This window comes from Mixophyes fleayi, chromosome 2 (assembly GCF_038048845.1).
Source record: "Mixophyes fleayi isolate aMixFle1 chromosome 2, aMixFle1.hap1, whole genome shotgun sequence".
In the NCBI taxonomy this organism is placed as follows: Eukaryota; Metazoa; Chordata; class Amphibia; order Anura; family Limnodynastidae; genus Mixophyes; species Mixophyes fleayi.
In genome coordinates this window covers 362,713,135-362,731,388 of record NC_134403.1, presented here as the reverse complement: position 1 = coordinate 362,731,388, position 18,254 = coordinate 362,713,135, and the positions used below count along the sequence as shown (strand labels likewise).

Below are 18,254 nucleotides of genomic sequence, written 5' to 3'. Positions count from 1 at the left end.
TGCCTCTCATGCCCATTCACCTGCTCGTGCCTCTCATGCCCATTCACCTGCCTGTGCCTCTCATGCCCACTCACCTTCTGGTGCCTCTCATGCCCACTTACCTTCTTCTGCCTCTCATGCCCATTCACCTGCTTGTGCCTCTCATGCTTCTTCACCTGCTCGTGCCTCTCATGCTTCTTCACCTGCTCGTGCCTCTCATGCCCATTCACCTGCTCGTGCCTCTCATGCCCATTCACCTGCTCGTGCCTCTCATGCCCATTCACCTGCTCGTGCCTCTCATGCCCATTCACCTGCCTGTGCCTCTCATGCCCACTCACCTGCCTGTGCCTCTCATGCCCATTCACCTGCTCGTGCCTCTCATGCCCATTCACCTGCTCGTGCTTCTCATGCCCACTCACCTGCTCGTGCTTCTCATGCCCACTCACCTGTTTGTGCCTCTCATGCCCATTCACCTGCTCGTGCCTCTCATGCCCATTCACCTGCTCGTGCTTCTCATGCCCACTCACCTGCTCGTGCTTCTCATGCCCACTCACCTGTTTGTGCCTCTCATGCTCATTCACCTGCTCGTGCCTCTCATGCCCATTCACCTGCCTGTGCCTCTCATGCCCACTCACCTGCTTGTGCCACACATGTTCCCCAGGAACATGTGTGGCACAAGCAGGTGAGTGGGCATGAGAGGCACAGGCAGGTGAATGGGCATGGGAGGCACGAGCAGGTGAATGGGCATGACAAGGGGAACTTCCCCTTGTCAATTGTTTGTTCCTCCCTCATCACCTACTTGTGCCTCATATGCCCTCTCATTTTTCTGTGTCCCACATGCCCACTGCTCGACAATTTGTGCCGCACATTCCCCCCTGATAAATTGCTTATGGGCACCTTAAGCTTACACTAAAATATATAGTACACAATTTTTATAGAGTACCCTTAAAACCTGCAGCATAGCAAATCTGAGCAAATCTTGTCTGCATCTTCTGAGTGTCATGTTACATAAACACATAACTAAACCTTCATAGATCAACAGTTTATTATTTAGTGTTAGGATAGTTATAGAGATGTGATAATTTACCCATCTCACCTGTCAAGTGTGCAGCGCTCTCCCTCTGAATACCAGGCTGTCTCAGAGCGCGAAGCTGCAGCGAGTCCAACAAGAGCACAGCTAATGACACAGCATCCTGCTGCCTCTTATATAAATGGGTTAGAGGAAACAGGGAGGAGGGGAATTTTTCTGGCTGTAGGAAATCGAAACTGAAACTACAAGTTCTCTAAGAACAGAAACCTACAGACAACCATTACCAGCATGCTGGTAGTTATAGTTCCACAGTAGCAGGTACTTGTACCGCTGCAATGCCTATTTGTTCACAGATAACATATTAAAGTCATTAAAACATGCTTTATTCCTTGCATGATGAAAGACCACATCTGTCAAGCAAAAACTGTTCTGGCAAAGTGGTAGGTTAACCCATACCGCTTCGGGCCAGTATTTCTAGGGCAGCTGTCTCAGCAAAAAAAATTTCGATAAATTGTAACAACAAGGGATTTATTTTTACATGTTACATATCACCACAAAGGGGCCAATCATGATAAAAAGGTCTCATAGAGGCATATTTAATAAAGCACGATAGTGCTTTTAACGGGTCATTAAGGTGTCCTCCTGTCCTCCGCAAATTTATTAAGGGTGCATCGCAGCAGATATCATGGATATCTGCTGCTTTGCATTCCTCTTCGTTGTTGGGGGCAGTCACCATTCAACAGAATGGTGACTGCTCCTGGCCGCAATCTAACAAGTCCCGAAAAAACATTTTTTTCGGGAACTTGTCATGTTAATCATCGGAATTGAAGAAATCTAATGCTGTCAGCTCTGCTCCGAAGAGCTGCAAGCTTCCCACGGGGATGGACTCCGCTTCCCTGCACTGCGCCGGAGTTGCTACGCAGGCGAGCTCAACAGGCCAGAATACAATTTGCAAGATAAGTGGGGTTTCAGTCAATGACACTTTAATTTTATCAGCCTTTCTGGCTGTTCAGTGTAGAACTAAAGAGCACAGAATGTCCTGCCAGAGGGCAAGCTGGAATTTGTATTTCCAAAATAGCTGTAAAGCCCAATTATACAGAAACATAGAATGTCTTTTTGCGCTTATAATAGCCTTCAAATAATAATAGGATACATATACACACAAACCGGTGATGTTTACAATAATGCTGGAAAACCAAGATGATACATAGGACTACAGGGGCATTCATTAGTAATCTTATCATGTGCAAAAGTTAAGATGCTTATTTTTACGAAGAAATGGGAAGATAAAAGTGAAGTTAAGATGGATTTTCATCTTAACTTCAGAAATTCTTCACTTAAGCAGTGGATTTTGCTTCTTATCTCTCTTTCCTGAGCATGCACAGAGTGGATTTGCTTAAGATAAGCAAAAAACGGCAGATAAGATCACTAATGAATCAGGCCGCAGAGGCGGATCTAGCGAGCTGTGGGCCACAGTGTAGGGAGGCTAGAAGGAGGGACCCGGGGCCCCCAACTCTCTGCATCCACCATGCAACGGGCCCCATTATCTCCATGGGACCTGGTGCATGGCACCATGCTCCACGCTACACTTCTGATCACAGTGACCCTTCATTGTCACTTGTTTGCATCCACCTAACATGTAGTCTGTACATTTTTATATGGGACATCTCTGGGTATTATGTAGTAACAAACCCCCCCCCCCTCCCCATCAATACAGAACCACCCCTCTTATTTAGCATTTCTCATCCTAGTGGTAAAGTAGATTAGCTCAGGTCATGTTACCCACCTTTACTGTAACAGGACAGAGTGAAATCGGATCATTCCCCTTTGTTCTCAGCCAGTTGAACCGGTTGAGCCGGCCACGCATACACAACTTCTAGCAAAGTGTTCATGTGATGACCCTGCATTCTTCATCTCTAGGAAGTACCTGAATGTAAATAGTATGAGCTACTCAGAGTATTGAAACTCAAGTACAGTAAGAACATTTAAGCTGAAAATGGTTATTGGGGCTTTGTGAAGGTCACTCAGTGCACAATGTGTGTATGAACATAACACACAAGTCCTGTTGGGGTTTTTTTTCTAACGAGATTTAACTCTCTCCAGGTTAGCATTATAGTGGGTGTCCCACGACACCACAGACCCGGCAGTTCTCAAGATACTCAATTCTTCCATTACTTCTCCAGAGTGTCTGTCCCCTTTCAATGAGCACATCATTTCCATCTATCTTTGTAGACCGTCATATGTTGAGCAGAAAATCTTTTCCTGCACTGATGAGCTCTAACCATGGTGGAAGATAAATAGGAATCACTGGTTGGATATGTTTTGTTCAAATTGCCCCTTGGATGAGGCTGACCAAAGACTTTCTCTACTCAATCTTGTCCAACGGAAAATGAGCATAAGACCATAATGAAAGAAAAGGATATGCTTCACCAACACAATGATAAGCTGAGTGACCTGGCGGCCCAGCATAGGGATCAGTCCCATATACGGAGTACCAACACCATGTGTATGGAGCATAGATGAAGAAATCAGGAAACTGAACGAGGTCCATTGTGATCATTTGTAACTTTGTACCTTGAAATAAATAAACGTGTACACCCAATTCAGGCAGCCATTTTATCAGGTGAACCAATATTTATGGGAACCAGCTCATTAAGAAACTGGGAGCTCGAGATATCATGGATATCACTGATATCGGTGATATTACCTATGGAATTCATAAGGTGAATACTGGGGACACCCGTAAATTGTCCGACTCCATTATGTGTAGATGACAGGAACAATCCTCCCTAATAACGAGAAGCATGAGGCAGGCAACGCATCCCAGCAAAAGACCTGACAGCCGGTATTATTAATGCTGTACTACTTTTCTATATTAAAACAGGGAATGTTCGTTCCACATATTGCAATAGATGTTAAGTTGATCAACTCACTCCAAAGTCTTCCCATTCTCATCCTAACATTCCCTGTTTTAATATAGAAAAGTAATTGGTACAGCATTAATTATGTGTTTGGTTGAGGGCAACTCCCTCTTACACCTCAATCTGTACTTGGAGAGTGCAGAGGATCTATGTCTGTCTTTGATATATATATATATATATATATATATATATATATATATATATATATATATATATATACATATGTGTGTGACTCGTAGGAAACACTTCCTGGCTCAGCAGGCACAAATTTTAAAAATTTTTTTTTTTTTTTTAAGGTATGGGAATTTGGATATTTTCTAAGGGAGATAACAGCAGGCGGGACAGTTTATTAATCATACTTGTCAACTCTCCCGGAATATCCGGGAGACTCCTGCATTTCGCGTGGGTCTCACAGACTCCAGGGAGAGTGTGGCATTCTCCCGCATCTGCCCACTTCCTAGTGAAGTGGGCAGAATTAGGGCCAAAATGGGAATCGCAGCATTTGGCCCCGTCCCCCTCTGTAAAATGACGCGTTTTGCGTCATTAAGTCACGGGGACGGGTCCAAAATGACGCGATTTCGGAGCCCCGCACCCCGCACACCCACCTGCCCCAGGGAGGCTCCCAGAAGCCAACTCCAAAAAGTTGGCAAGTATGTTATTAATGTTTATGTGCAGGTCATCTAATGGCCCTCTATAACGAAGCATGCGGTCCAGCTGTGGGCACCCGTGCAGAAATAACGCAAGTATTTTTATTGGTATTTCAAAACATAACAAAATTAAAAAATACTAAAACCAACATACTACAGATATCGCAAAGTAGGCCACATATACATAATATATACCAAGTACAAAATGTAACACAGTAAATCAGAGAGTGGAGAATTGTCAATGCTTATACGGATACAGAAAACATACATAACAGTATCTAAATTCTCAATGCTATAGTACCTACACTCAGTTCCTCATGGAGGTCCAAGCATAGGGGGAATCAAACCATCTACTCCAGGGGGTAAATGTATTAAGCATCGGTTTCTGCAACTGGATGGATATCGGCAACTTTGCAGAAGAAATTTAAAACGGCAATCGTTTACAAGGCAGGTATTGCCTTGAAAGCCAATGCCGCTTTAAATTTCCCCTGCAAAGTTGCCGATATCCGGCGACTTACAGAAACCTATACTTCATACATCTACCCCCAGATGTTCTCAAATTTCAGCAAGACCTTCCGACTAGACAAAATCACATTGGGGTTTTAGTTGTTTTTCACTTTGAAAATATTGTACATATCGGGTCTGGTGCAGATTTGAACGTACACCTGTTTGCGTGGTGTAAATTGCATTGATTCGCTCTGCGCATGTCCACAAACAAATCCTGCAAAAATGGCATGAGTCCGCATTTGTGCCTGTTTGTACATGAAGAGGCGTGACAGTAGAGGGAAGGGGCATTCTAATGTAGGCCGAATACAGTAATAACACGTTCACGGAATTGTGTGCCAATGCAGATGTGAACACCGATGCATATGTGCCTTTCTCAGCTGTATTATTTGCACCAGCCTGGGGACTGGTGCAGATACACGCTGGTGATGATGATGATGGCCAGCATTAGCTAACTGCTTTTTATTGGCTGTTTTCTCTCTCAACTCAATGAAACTGACATAATACTCAACACCTCCGTTCTGCACAAGATCTGCGTCTCTCTTCCACTCTCATCACATCCTCCCATTCCCGGCTATACGACTGTTCGGGTTGCACCCACATTGTGGAATTCCCTCCCTCGCACAGTAAGACTTTCCTCTAGTCTTCAAACCTTCAAGTGTTCTCTGAAAACCCACCTCTTCAGGCAAGTTTATAATATTCCTCAACCAGCATCTTAATCTCCCTAGGTTACCCTATTACCACCCTCTACACTGCTAACACAAGACAACAACCCTCTGGCCAACATTGATACACACACAGCCCACTCAATACTTTTACCTTTGCATTCTAGCTGGTCCAGTGTGCAATATAATGTAGCACATGCCCTTGTGTTTCAAACTCCCACTGTCCCATACATTGTAAGCTTGCGAGCAGGGTTCTCCTACCTCTCTGTCTGTATGTATTACCCAGTATTGTTTTATTAATGTTTGTTCCCAAATGTAAAGCGCTACGGAATTTTCTGGCGCTATATAAATAAAGGATGATGATGATAACGATGATGATAATATATAAGGCATTTACATATTAACAAGATAAACCAACACTTTGCTGCTTTTATATATGTGACTTCATAACTCGAAGATGTATATATATTAGGTGTATTTCACAAGGGTCAGAGTACTTAATGTACTAATGTAATTCTTCATCTCCTGCTCTTCCTTATTCCCAGTTTTGATGTGGGCCGGGACAGAACCACCAATAGCCACCCAGAACTTCAAAATATTAACAGCAGTGTAGACTATTTGGGAGATGAGTGTGTTGATCCTGTTGGAGTCAGTGGCTTGTCCACTCGTGACTGTGCAGGTGAGAGCAAGACTGCATGTGACAGTGTCATTATATGAGGAGGGGCATAGGGACACGTTGGAAGTCAGAGACTGAGAGTTAGATATTGGAAGAGGCAGGAACCTCCCTACAGCACAGAGTAGTAGTAGTAGTAGAGGCTCCTGTTACACTAGTGCACTAAGAGTATTGTGAAATGCATCACGATGTGAAACAATGTTCATACCTCTAACATATTTGCTATATGTATCGCTTGGCCATCTGTGGTTAGATGAAATATCAGTGAAAGTAGTGCTCAAATTAAAAATATGTCCATGTGTGATAATTTGTGTACTCTGTGTAATGTATATTGCTCTGTGTATGTCTGTTTCTAGTTAAAAAGTGCTATAACTTACAATCGCATGGAAAGAAGAATGAACTGCTGATTGCACAAGTGCTTGAGAGATGAAGCAGGACGGTGGCGTAGTGGTTAGCACTTCTGCCTTACAGCACTGGGGTCATGAGTTCAATTCCCGCCCATGGCCTTATCTGTGAGGAGTTTGTATGTTCTCCCCGTGTTTGCGTAGGTTTCCTCTGGGTGCTCCGGTTTCCTCCCACACTCCAAAAACATACTGGTAGGTTAATTGGCTGCTAACAAATTGAACCTAGTCTCTCTCTGTGTGTGTGTGTGTGTGTTAGGGAAATTAGACTGTAATCCCCAATGGGGCAGGGACTGATGTGAGTGAGTTCTCTGTACAGCGGTACGGAATCAGTGGCGCTATATAAATAAATGGTGATGATGATGATGACGCTGGGAAAGATTCAAACATTTGTCAACTGGTTGCATGCTCTATGCCAATCCTGCAAGTAAGGAAAGGTGGAGTCAAGGGGAGAAGCTCCTGCTAGGCTTCCACCTGAGAGGGGGACTTGCATTTTTCTTCTTTAACATTTATATATATAGATAAAGTCAATGTAGAATGATCATGTTGGTATTTGATTGGTAATGTCTGATTTATGTTATACAAATTTCCTGGCTATGGGATGTGTGCATTGGGGTCTCTGGCCATTTAACAAATGTTAGAGTCTGTAAGGCGTGACTAACTTCCATACACCTTCTGAGCTTTACATTGTCCCTGGAATCTGTTTTTAAATGTTTTCTACTATGAAGCCCATATGAAAGCAGTCAGGACCCAATAATAGAACTCTCACATGTTTAATGCACTAACCGGCAGTAACAGAACAATAATAGAACAGTTTCATCATTAATCAATGCCTAAATTACATGTAGTGTTATCTGCTAATGGATATAATCATCCACTAAATTTGGTTACAGTAAAAGCTCCTCACAACGTACCAGAACATGTCACATGATACATAAGTGAAAAATATGATGAGCAAAGAATATAAAACAAAGAGCAATTTCTGAAGACGTGGACACAGTAATTCTAGGAGTGCCAACTGTAATCTAAGGACACAAAGAGAGACTTTAAATTGTTCACTTGCAAATACATTTTAGTGCTTTGGAAACACACTGCTTTTACCGGACAGAAGATTCTTTCGCTTTATAAATGATACATATACACTACAGATTTCTACAGTCTATGGTAACGCCTAATGAGATAAATAGCTCTTGTGCAATAACAGGACATGTTCAGGTAAATTAAAAATATTTTGTTCTTTGGGGGAATTCAACTTGATGCGAGGTGTCAGAGTTTTGCTGCTAGGAGATTATGAGCGGAGATTCTGTACCGTATTGGCCGCCAATGTGCACAACCGGACCTCGGGCACCACGCGACTAATTGATTTGCCCACTACGTTTGTAGACATTATCATTGACTGGAGGGGTGGGATGACCATGGTTTAGCCTGGGAAACCGAGCAGACGCTTATGTGCCTCTGACAATCGGTGGATCCTTTGCTTCAGGAAATTCCTGGTGCTGGTGAGATCTCTACTCTCCTTCAGAAGCTCATCGTGCTGCTCTCTGTCCTGCAGAAGGTGAAGCATCTCTCTCTGCAGCTGTTTCCCATTCTCTTGTAGAATGTAAAACTGGACGATCAGCGGGATCTGATTGGAGAGGCGGTCCGCTGCTCCCTGTGAGACAAGTGCAACATTGGTGACTGATGAAAGACAAATGGGTTTCACAATGGGCTATATAGACCTGTGCCTATGGTCTCCAGGGAAAAAGAGGGACACAATATTTTTGCTGACTCTGCAAACTTCTTACTTACTCCACCTATTTCAATAAACGTAATGCCTCAACACTGATGTTTATGTTATGTATGTAGCACATATAGCATTGAGACCTTTACTCTTTTTGGTCACAGACGTGGATGCCATTATCCCACTGAGTGGCCAATTAGAGCCTTGCATATTAAGGCTGGCGGTCTCCAGGCCACGGCTGAGATTTCCATATGTTGTTGACTGTATTTTATTAAGGCAATATTAATTTGTCAAAGTGTACCAGCCATTTACATAAGAATGTAACCTATTTACTCACTAGGAACTAGTGACATCACTAAGGTAGGAGACACTTTGTGGATGTTTGATGTTTGAGATGCTTTACATTGTCTATGACCTTAGTGCAATTATTGTCCTCTGGGATCAGCCATGGAAGGCAGCAATGGATATTAACATTTGAAAAAAATGTTACAAAGTACAACAGATGCGCCTCTTGCAGTGCATATCGCCATTCCCTGTTTAGTAGAGGACCACGGAGCATAGGCAAACCAAGGGGGGTTCCTAGTGCCTGGAAACCCCCCTCCAAGCCTGGGGCACTGTATAATTGAGGTGGTTGGACCCTGCCCCCGCTTCACGCGGCTCTGCTTGAAAAGGGAGAGCTGCGTGCACCTAACAGTAGTCCACGCAGCATTTCCCATGTATCTTATGGGGATAGGAAGAGTTGGAGTGCAGCCAAGCACTGTCTATATCTATAGCCACACCCCCATGCATGCTAGTCACACCCACTGGCGGCGTGGTGTGAAAACCCCCCTCTACAAATCCTGTGTTTGCCCCTGTAGAGCATTCATGAAATACATCAGAATCCGGACACCAGCCAATGATTTCAATGGGATGCATTTAGTATCATACAGATGCATTTTATATGGGAAAGCACAGGCAAGCCAATGTGAAACAACTCTCAAACCCACAAGAGTAACAGATACAAAAGCAAGTTCAGATATCCTCCTATTTTAGGAGAAATTGGTATGGTTGCAATTAAGGAAGGTTGTGGAACATAAGTGGTTGTAGGACGGTTTTCGAAGACACATTTTCACTCTTTTCACCATGTAGATTTACAGTCGGCTCCTCTATCCCACAAATAGATTTACAGTCATGTTCACTCTCCCACAAATTGGGCAGGTCCCAATACTTGTATGTGGGTGTTAACTTATGTATGGGCTAGTAGGATCAGCAGTTTCGCATGTTTGGCGTTTTAGTATATTTCCATTATTGCCTCAAATATCTGACCATAAAGCAACATGTATTATTGGTTCAAGCTGAAAACTCACATTAAAACCTGGCAGTAGATGGTTAAACTGGAAGGTTCCAACCACTTGGTTGTCAGGCCAAACCTCATGGAGCACCATCATGATTATCAAATGGATTTTATTTGATTTTGACCATAAATGGTGGTCAATGGAGGCCAACTTGTGAAGCAATTTCAGGCCATGTTTAAATTGTCCAAACTAACTAAAAACATCACCTTATGTATGCTCATCTACAGTGGTCATCAAATAAAAGAATAGCACTTTATAAATTAACAACATACCAATTTATCCCCCCCCCAGTATTAGTCCAAAACTTACTTTAAAATAAGCTTCTAGATGATGGGTCATCTCTTTGACTGAGCACTGCATAAGGTTTACTTGTTGTTTATGTTTGTTCAGAGGTTGGCTCAGTTCAGAGCAGATGGCCTCTAAATCATTCCTGTAACATTTGTCTTGAGAGTAGACCATCTGTTCCATCAAAAACTGGGTTCTGATGAGATTGTCTGCAGAGTCTTCTTGTATTTGGCGAATATTTTCAATTTTATTCTAGAAGCAGAGAAACAGATATGATTGATAAATCTCTTTCTCCCTAATACATGGACCATACCACTGGTAGCTAATTGTTGACTTCTGTAGACTACTCAAAGAGAAAGTAAAGCCAGTATTTCACATTAATATATAACAAAGGCTGTGTATTACTGAGCTAAAATAAACAAGGATTTTATTCTTATTGAGTTCACCATGGTCTCTTCCCTCTGAGGCAGATTATCATGTTTAGAGGGAAGTGCTTCTCTAACAAGGCAGATACAGAGTGACTGACAGCTTGGCAGTCTTACTTTGCAGAAATGCACTATGTTACTTGGTTGACTCATACCCTACAAGGACAGGGCGAGTGATGTCACTACAGTTCACATAACTGCAGTCATCGTAATGTGCCGCGGACTTGGATGTAGATCTTAAGAGATTATACTATTGGCACTGGACAGTGGAACATTAAAACGTCCTTCAGGCCTGCAAAGTGTTTCATGTTATGGGCCTCCACAGCACTTGTACACAGCTGATCATCCCAGAAGACACTCATAATTTCTAATATATGAACTCCATACCTCTTGGTATCAAATTTTCATTAGAACCCACAGTAAGCCAATCACCCAACTTACACCAATGGCTTAGGTCTGGAATCTCATACAGCAGTGTTTCCCAAACCCAGTCCTCAGGGACCCCTAACAGTACATGTTTTCCATATCTCCTTGCTGGAGCACAGGTGTAGTCATTACTGACTGACACATTGTAACAGATCCACAGGTGGTACTAATTATTTCACTTGTGACCTGGAAAACCTGGGTTGTTAGGGGTACATGAGGACTGGGTTTGGAAAACACTGCCTTACAGCCATGGACCCAAGGATATCCCCTCCCCTTAATACTCTTGATATAATCTGACACTGACAACCATGTATTATATCAGATAACAGAATGGACCTACTCAAGTGTATTGTAAGCTTGTGAGCAGGGCCTTCTCACCTCTTAGTCTGTTTTACCCTGTTTGTTTATTAGTTTACTATGTTTGCCCCCAATTGTAAAGTGCTACGGAATATGTTGGCGCTATATAAATAAATGATGATGATGATGAGTGGAAATGGCAGAAAGACAAGAGTAGAAACTTCATCAATAAAGATGCCTGAATTATTAAAATTATAAAAATACAATCACATTGGCCGGATTGAAGGCCTTGGACTGCTTGTGGTACAATTGTGATTTTTGTGGCTGTTCAGTTTGGGTTTGACTACAGCGCTTCATTGTCCTTGAATTAATTCGCGGTTCAAAGGTCTCAGGGTTCACAGCTCTCAATTAAAACAAAAGTTGTTAAAATAAGCTATAAAATGTTGTCCTTTCGATCACCAAAAGCTATATTTTATATTATATAAAAAAAATGTTAATTCCAACAGTGAACATTATTGTATGAAAGAGCACAGGTTTTGTAAATAAAGCCTCATACCCACTAGCAATTTACGTGTGTTAGTAATGTTAGCAAAAAAAATGTTAGTTAAAAAATGTGTTTGATATGTGTGTTTACTAGTTTTTTAGAGCTCATTGTTGGCTTCCCGATGCATTTACATAAGTTAAACTAAACAAAACAAATAAGTAGCATTCCAATCACTGTTGCCACAACATAATGCAAGTAAAAAAACAATGGATATGGTAGAACTGGATACAATTGTGTCAGGCACATTTACATGCGTTAAAAATGGCCTAAAATGTATTTAAAAAATGTCAGATATCCATAAACAAGTCTGATTTCTTGACACTTCATGTAAACTCATACAGAGCAAATAAAAATATCATCACTCACCTTAGTAAGTCTGCAAAGATTATTAAAGTTATGGAAATGTGACTCTGCGATGTCACTGAACATTTTTCGTACAATATCTAAAAAAAAAAAAAATAAGTTTGTAATTAAAACAAATAGAACTGAACTATCCTTACCGGGGTAACTTAAAATCAACATTATCAACATTATTTATGGAACATCATAAGGACATCATAGCAGTATTGGGGAATCGGGTTGGAAAGAGCAATCATTGAATCTGGGTACAGCTCCTGGATATTAATTCTAAGGGACAGGTGTAACATTTATAACACTTTAGGATGAAATCATTTGCTTTGATAGCATAACATAATTAATATAACTAAAGAAAGTGAAAATGAAATTGGAGGCAAAAAGAAAAGAAACTATTAATGGCCATAAGAAAAGGCTGTTATATTAGTGCAATTCCAAAAATACTGACTTAATTTGCTTACTGTTTGTAATGTTTAATAGTAGAATGATCTATTATATTTTATTTACATATATTACATTCTTTATTGGTTTTCTTCCCAACTTTTTTCCCTCAAAAATGTTACCATTGACACCACAATCTATTTGACATATACCAGCCACTTCCCCAACATGTTTGGAAACATTTTAATACCTGTTTGTGTAACCTTTGCCCTTTAAATCTTGCCATAAAATGTTGGAACCTGTTACTGCAATATGATCCTGTTTGACACTGCATCTAACAAACCAGATCATTGGAACATGGCCATCTTAGCTGGTTGTATAGTAGTTGTGTCGAACACACAGATTGCAATGTGTGTTGTTGGCTTAAAGCTTATTGTCATCTGATTGTCTTCTATGCTGACTCATTTCACAAGATAGGGAATAGGTCAGGGGAGAAGTAGATTTGGGTGTCATCAACATGAATGGTCCTGGAGGCCAAATAACCAAATTAGTTCACCAAGGGAAGAGGTGTAAATTGACAAAAAGCAAAGGGCAGAGAGTGGAGTCGTTTGGGACTCCAACAGAAAGTGGGAGTAGAGGGCAACATGTGCCAGATGTAGAGACATTGAAGGAGTGGTTCCATAGGAAGGAAGTAAACCAGGAAAGAACTGTATAACAAAGGCCGATTGGAGTGAAAGGTGCGTTGGAGGAGACCCTGATCATCAGTGTCAAATGCAGCAAAGATGACGAGGAAGATGAGTATGGAGAAGTGACTTTAGATTTTGCAGCACATTGATGACAATGATCACTTTGTAAGGACAGTCTCAGTTGCATGTTGGGGCTGGAAGGCCGAATTCAGAGAGTCGAGAAAGAAGTTTGGGAAAGAAAGAGAGATGAGCAAATTCTGTGGAGCAGCCTCTCAAGTAGTTTGGAGGCAAAGTGGAAAAGAGAAATAAGGCTGAAGTTGAGTCGAGAGATGAATTCTTTAGGATTCATGAGATGAGAACATATTTAAAGGAGGATGGAAATGTACTAGTAGAGAGAAACAGGTTGAAGAGGTGAGTTAGTGGTCATCAATGTCTACATTCCCTCTTCTCTCTTCTTATTCAAATACTACAATCCCTAGGTCTTCAAGACACTGTCGTATCCTGATTCCCATCCTACCTATCTAATCCCTCTTTCAGTGTTAATTTCTCTGGATCCACCTTCGCTCCACTTCGTTTATCAGTTGGCGTACCACAAGGCTCAGTCCTAGGTCCTCTGCTATTCTCTATCTACACCAATTTTCTTGGAAAACTTATAAGCTCTTTTGGATTTCCGTATCATCATCTACACAACGATACCCAAATCTATCTATCTATCCTCTCCAGATCTCTCAACATCTGTGTGGCCTACATTACTGATCTCCTCAGTAAGGAGATTACTGAGTGCCGGGGAAGGACTGCAGTGAAAGGCTCGGCAGCATTGATCGGGCCGGGGGCGCCCCCGCACTGATAAATAATGCTGCTGAGCACTTTCAAGGGCCCCCTGGATGCCCGAGGCCCCTGGGCTGTAGCCCAGTTAGACCTCGGATTAATCCGGCCCCGGGCGTGAGGAAGTATCTTGTCGAAGGGTGTTGATTTTGTCTTTGAAAAAGGCAACAAATACATGGACTTTGAAGGAAGAAGAGGAGGTTGTGTCAGTGGGCAGATAAGCAAGTTGAAGACAGCAAAGAGGTATTAGGACTTAGAACACTGGGTGTATAGTATAGAAGTGAAGTATGTTTGCTTGGCTAGTGAAAGGGCAATGTTGTAAGGTCAAAGGATGAATTTATAATGGAGATTTCCTCCAGTGAATGATGTTTGGATCATCACTGACTGTATGTTTTGTCTGGAGCTGTATTGTCTAAGAATAAACTGAGTGTGTTGTTGTAGAAAGAGACAACCCAGATCAGGGCAGGAAAGGTAGTAATTTTAGTGAAGATAAGAAGTGGATTGGATCGGAAATATTTAGGTGTCTCTGTATGCATGTGGAGTTGGCAGAATGAAGGTATGAGGTAAGGTGAGGCTGAAGTATAGGAGTTTGTGGTCAGAATGTAAGAAGACTAAGTTGGAGAAAATAGAGATGGAGCAGGAGCGGGAGAAAGCAAGGTCATGTGTGTCTATCACAGGGGTCGGGAGATGAAGTCTACTGGGAGAGACCATAGGAGGAAGTGAGCAAAATTTTTCTGGTAGCAGGGAGACTGGGGTTTGCAACTGGAATGTTTAAATGGCCTAGTATGAGAGTAGGTAGGTCAAAGGATAGAAAATATGTGAGCCAGAACCTGGGGGCTGATAAATAAATGCAACATTAAGGTGGAGCAAAGAGAATAGACAGATAGTGTGGACTTCAAAGAAGAGAAGGAGAGGAAGGTTTACAAGGCTCGTACGGTGCAGCGTGAAGAAGGTAGGATGCCTTCTCCACTATCTGGTCTCTCTCCTGGTCTGGGAGTGTGGCTGAGAGAGAGAGGGATTTTAAAATGAATAGATCATGGATGGATGGATGTGAATTTGTTACAAACAGATCTCACATAGTACAAGGAAAATTACAGAAAGGGTGCCAGTAATTAACAAGTTTATCAGGGAACAGTGTAGAGAAGTAGTGAGTGTACAGGAACATCTTTAATACGCTCCTATTTTCCTATTCTAAACTTTGCATGCATAATGTTGCCTGACTACGCGTTGATGGTGATGATGATGATGAGGAAAATGTCAATGGCTTGGTGCTTCTAGTTATTGTTATTGCAGTTTCCTTTGCCACCCTTGGCATCTTCCTGTTTGCTCTCGGCAACTCAAAGTAGTTATCCACTCAGCAGTTACTTTCATATTAAAGTACAAAAAAAAGTCCTCTGGGTAAATGTATCAAGCTGAGAGTTTTCTGGCGGGTTTGAAAAGTGGAGATGTTGCCCAATCAGATTCTAGCTGTCATTTTGTAGAATGTGCTAAATAAATGATAACTAGAATCTGATTGGTTTTTCAAACCCGCCGGAAAACTTTCAGCTTGATACATTTACTCCCTGGACTAAATTCAGCAGTCCAAAAAGTTCAGCAGTCCAAAAAGCTAATCTAAAACCCAAACAAAAAGCGCTCCAGAAGACAATGGCAGCCTATTTGAAACTAGAGCCACACCCACAAAGCTCAAAGAACATTTAAAACAAACTCAGTGGCTAAGTGGACTGTATGGCAGATAGATGTTGGACAGTCCCTGGCCAACAAAAATTACAATTTGTAAAACTGTGGAATGGCTGCATTGGACAAGTGTAGGTTTGACTTATATCACTATTGGAAGATTAGATGCTCAGACCCTTTACAAATAAACATTAACAGAAATCACTAAATACAATAGTACTAAGCAGTGTATATTGATATAGGTGGACTAACACGGCTATGACTATGTTTACATATAGAGTACGTGTAATTCACATACATATATTTTATGACATTCTCACCCATCACAGTTTTCATCACTTCCCTGGCAGGATCTTCCATGTTGCCAATTTTATCTTTAACGATTGCTTCAAATGTCTTATAATTGATAAATCCTGGGAGTTCCCTTCCACGATGCAACTTCTCAAATTCCTCAACTTCGTCTCTTAGCTCTTCGTTAACTATAATCATAAAATAAAAGGTTTAAAGGGAATTAAATGGTATTTTTAGCATTTGGTTTTTATTCTCTTGTAAAAAGTATTAATCAGATAAAATTACTTTTCTAAAAACAGTCAATATACTATAGTTTTTTTGGCGTGTTTTAGACAAAATGGAGCCCCGAGAAGGTGAACCCCCCTACATAGTGAGCGTTCAGCTGTCAGTGTTTTATCCCCAATGTGGCTTAGTGGTTAGCACTTCTGCCTCACAGCGCTGGGGTCATGAGTTCAATTCCCAACCATGTCCTTATCTGTGTGGAATTTTAATGATCTCCCCGTGTTTGCGTGTGTTTCCTCCAGGTGCTCCAGTTTCCTCCCACACTCCAAAAACTAGTGGGTTAATTGGCTATTATTAAATTGCCCTTAGTCTATCTCTTTGTGTGTGTGTTAGGGGATTTAGATTGTAAGCTCCAATGGGGCAGGGACTGATGTGAATGAGTTTTCTGTACAGCGCTGCGGAATTAGCGCTATAAAAATAGATGATGATGATGATGATATATTCCCTATGCCCTCATTTTCTGTAACTTTTTTATTTTGCTTTCCTTAGACAAGAAAAGACCATGGAGTATTTGATTTTTTGGGTGTATCCTATAGCTAGCATTAGAAAATACATAATAACCTGGATCTAATAGTGACTAATATACCACCCACTATTATATTCACAGCAATGGCGTTGACATGTAGAGAATATACCTGAATATACCTCATCCCGGACTCGCCTGTACTGTTCTAAACTCCAGGACAGGTGAGCGAGTTCAGTGCCCTGATTTTTAAAAATAAGATCTGACCTAGATAATCAGCTGCTCTGTATCCGGGTGAAGGACCTTGAGGCCCTTGGTTGGAATTAGAGAGTTTTTCCATCAATGTATTTGGGAAATATATATTTCCAAGCAAGATTTGTGGCAGAGTGAAATCGGAAGTCAGATTAACACCCACATATTTCTGGTTCAAGCACTTTCGGGCTCTTAAACAGGTCCTGTGAGTCCCTTTAATTTGCTCAGGAATAAAAATCATACTTTCTCGAAGCTCTTTCCGGGAGAGGGGCGTGACTGGAGGGCGAGAGGGGGCGGGGCACTGCCAAAGTCGTAATTTTGGCTCCGCCCGCACAATGGAAATGCCGCTTTGTCGTGGGGGCGGGGTCGCGTCATTTAATGGTGGCAGTAGCAAGATGCGGGAGATTTGCCAGCTCTCCCGGGAGTCCGTGAGACCGATCCAAATTTCGGGAGTCTCCCGGACATTCCGGGAGAGTTGGCAAGTATGATAAAAATTATACGTAGATCATTTAAGTGTTCTTTATTTTTTAAAAAAAGTAACACATATCGGGGCTGACTCTTGTTTTGACCCCTGGCCCCCAGCCAGGAGTCAAAAGCTGGTGCAAGTGATACGGCTGAAATAGCCATACTTAAGAGAAACATAGGATTCGAATAGGCTGCATTTGCCCCAGCATGCCATCCGCACACCCTCACTGTATATTGCCTACGTTCTTCTGTCCCATTCCTTACTTAAGTCTGAACATGAATCAGGCCCATAATGTCTAACGTCCACAATGTTGCCACTATATGTGGTGCTAAAACTATAGCACATTTTTTTATTATCAAACATTTATATAAAACCTCCAGCAATAATTTATTCATATAAATTGTGAATTACAAAAACATACACAACATGCAACAATAACACAGATGACCACTGCCTTATCTTACATTGCATGATGGAGTCATCCAGTTCATCCTGCCAATTATTGAAGTATCTTCGAACTTCTGCAAAAAGTTTAGGATCCTTTTTGGAAGATACAAATTCCTCTCCTTGTGTGACACGGACAATGTCTTGGTTAAACAGTTGAATTTTCTGTAACGAGACACAATGAAACTATGTATAATTTGCTCTATTGACCTTCTTGAGCTGCGGAGATCTGAGATGCCTTCTAAATATTCATTGGTGATAATGATAGTGACAGGGCTTCTAGGT

The 18,254-nt window shown here is 41.7% G+C and overlaps 2 protein-coding genes across 2 annotated transcripts in view; both read right to left on the bottom strand.

The window, feature by feature from the left end:
• LOC142139569 (interferon-induced GTP-binding protein Mx1-like) overlaps positions 1–1,194 on the bottom strand; it is a 32,904-nt gene extending 31,710 nt beyond the window's left edge. The window contains exon 1 of the mRNA XM_075197278.1: positions 1,076–1,194. The gene's annotated coding sequence lies outside the window, so the exon portion shown is untranslated. The remainder of the gene's footprint in view (positions 1–1,075) is intronic.
• A 6,383-nt stretch (positions 1,195–7,577) lies between these two features.
• The window catches only part of LOC142139570 (interferon-induced GTP-binding protein Mx3-like), a 33,092-nt gene continuing 22,415 nt past the window's right edge, over positions 7,578–18,254 (bottom strand). The window contains exons 9-13 of the mRNA XM_075197279.1: positions 17,990–18,134; positions 16,092–16,250; positions 12,218–12,294; positions 10,184–10,411; positions 7,578–8,471 (exon numbers count right to left, since the gene is read on the bottom strand). Coding sequence (XP_075053380.1) covers positions 8,241–8,471; positions 10,184–10,411; positions 12,218–12,294; positions 16,092–16,250; positions 17,990–18,134 — 840 coding nt within the window. The 3' untranslated portion in view covers positions 7,578–8,240. The remainder of the gene's footprint in view (positions 8,472–10,183; positions 10,412–12,217; positions 12,295–16,091; positions 16,251–17,989; positions 18,135–18,254) is intronic.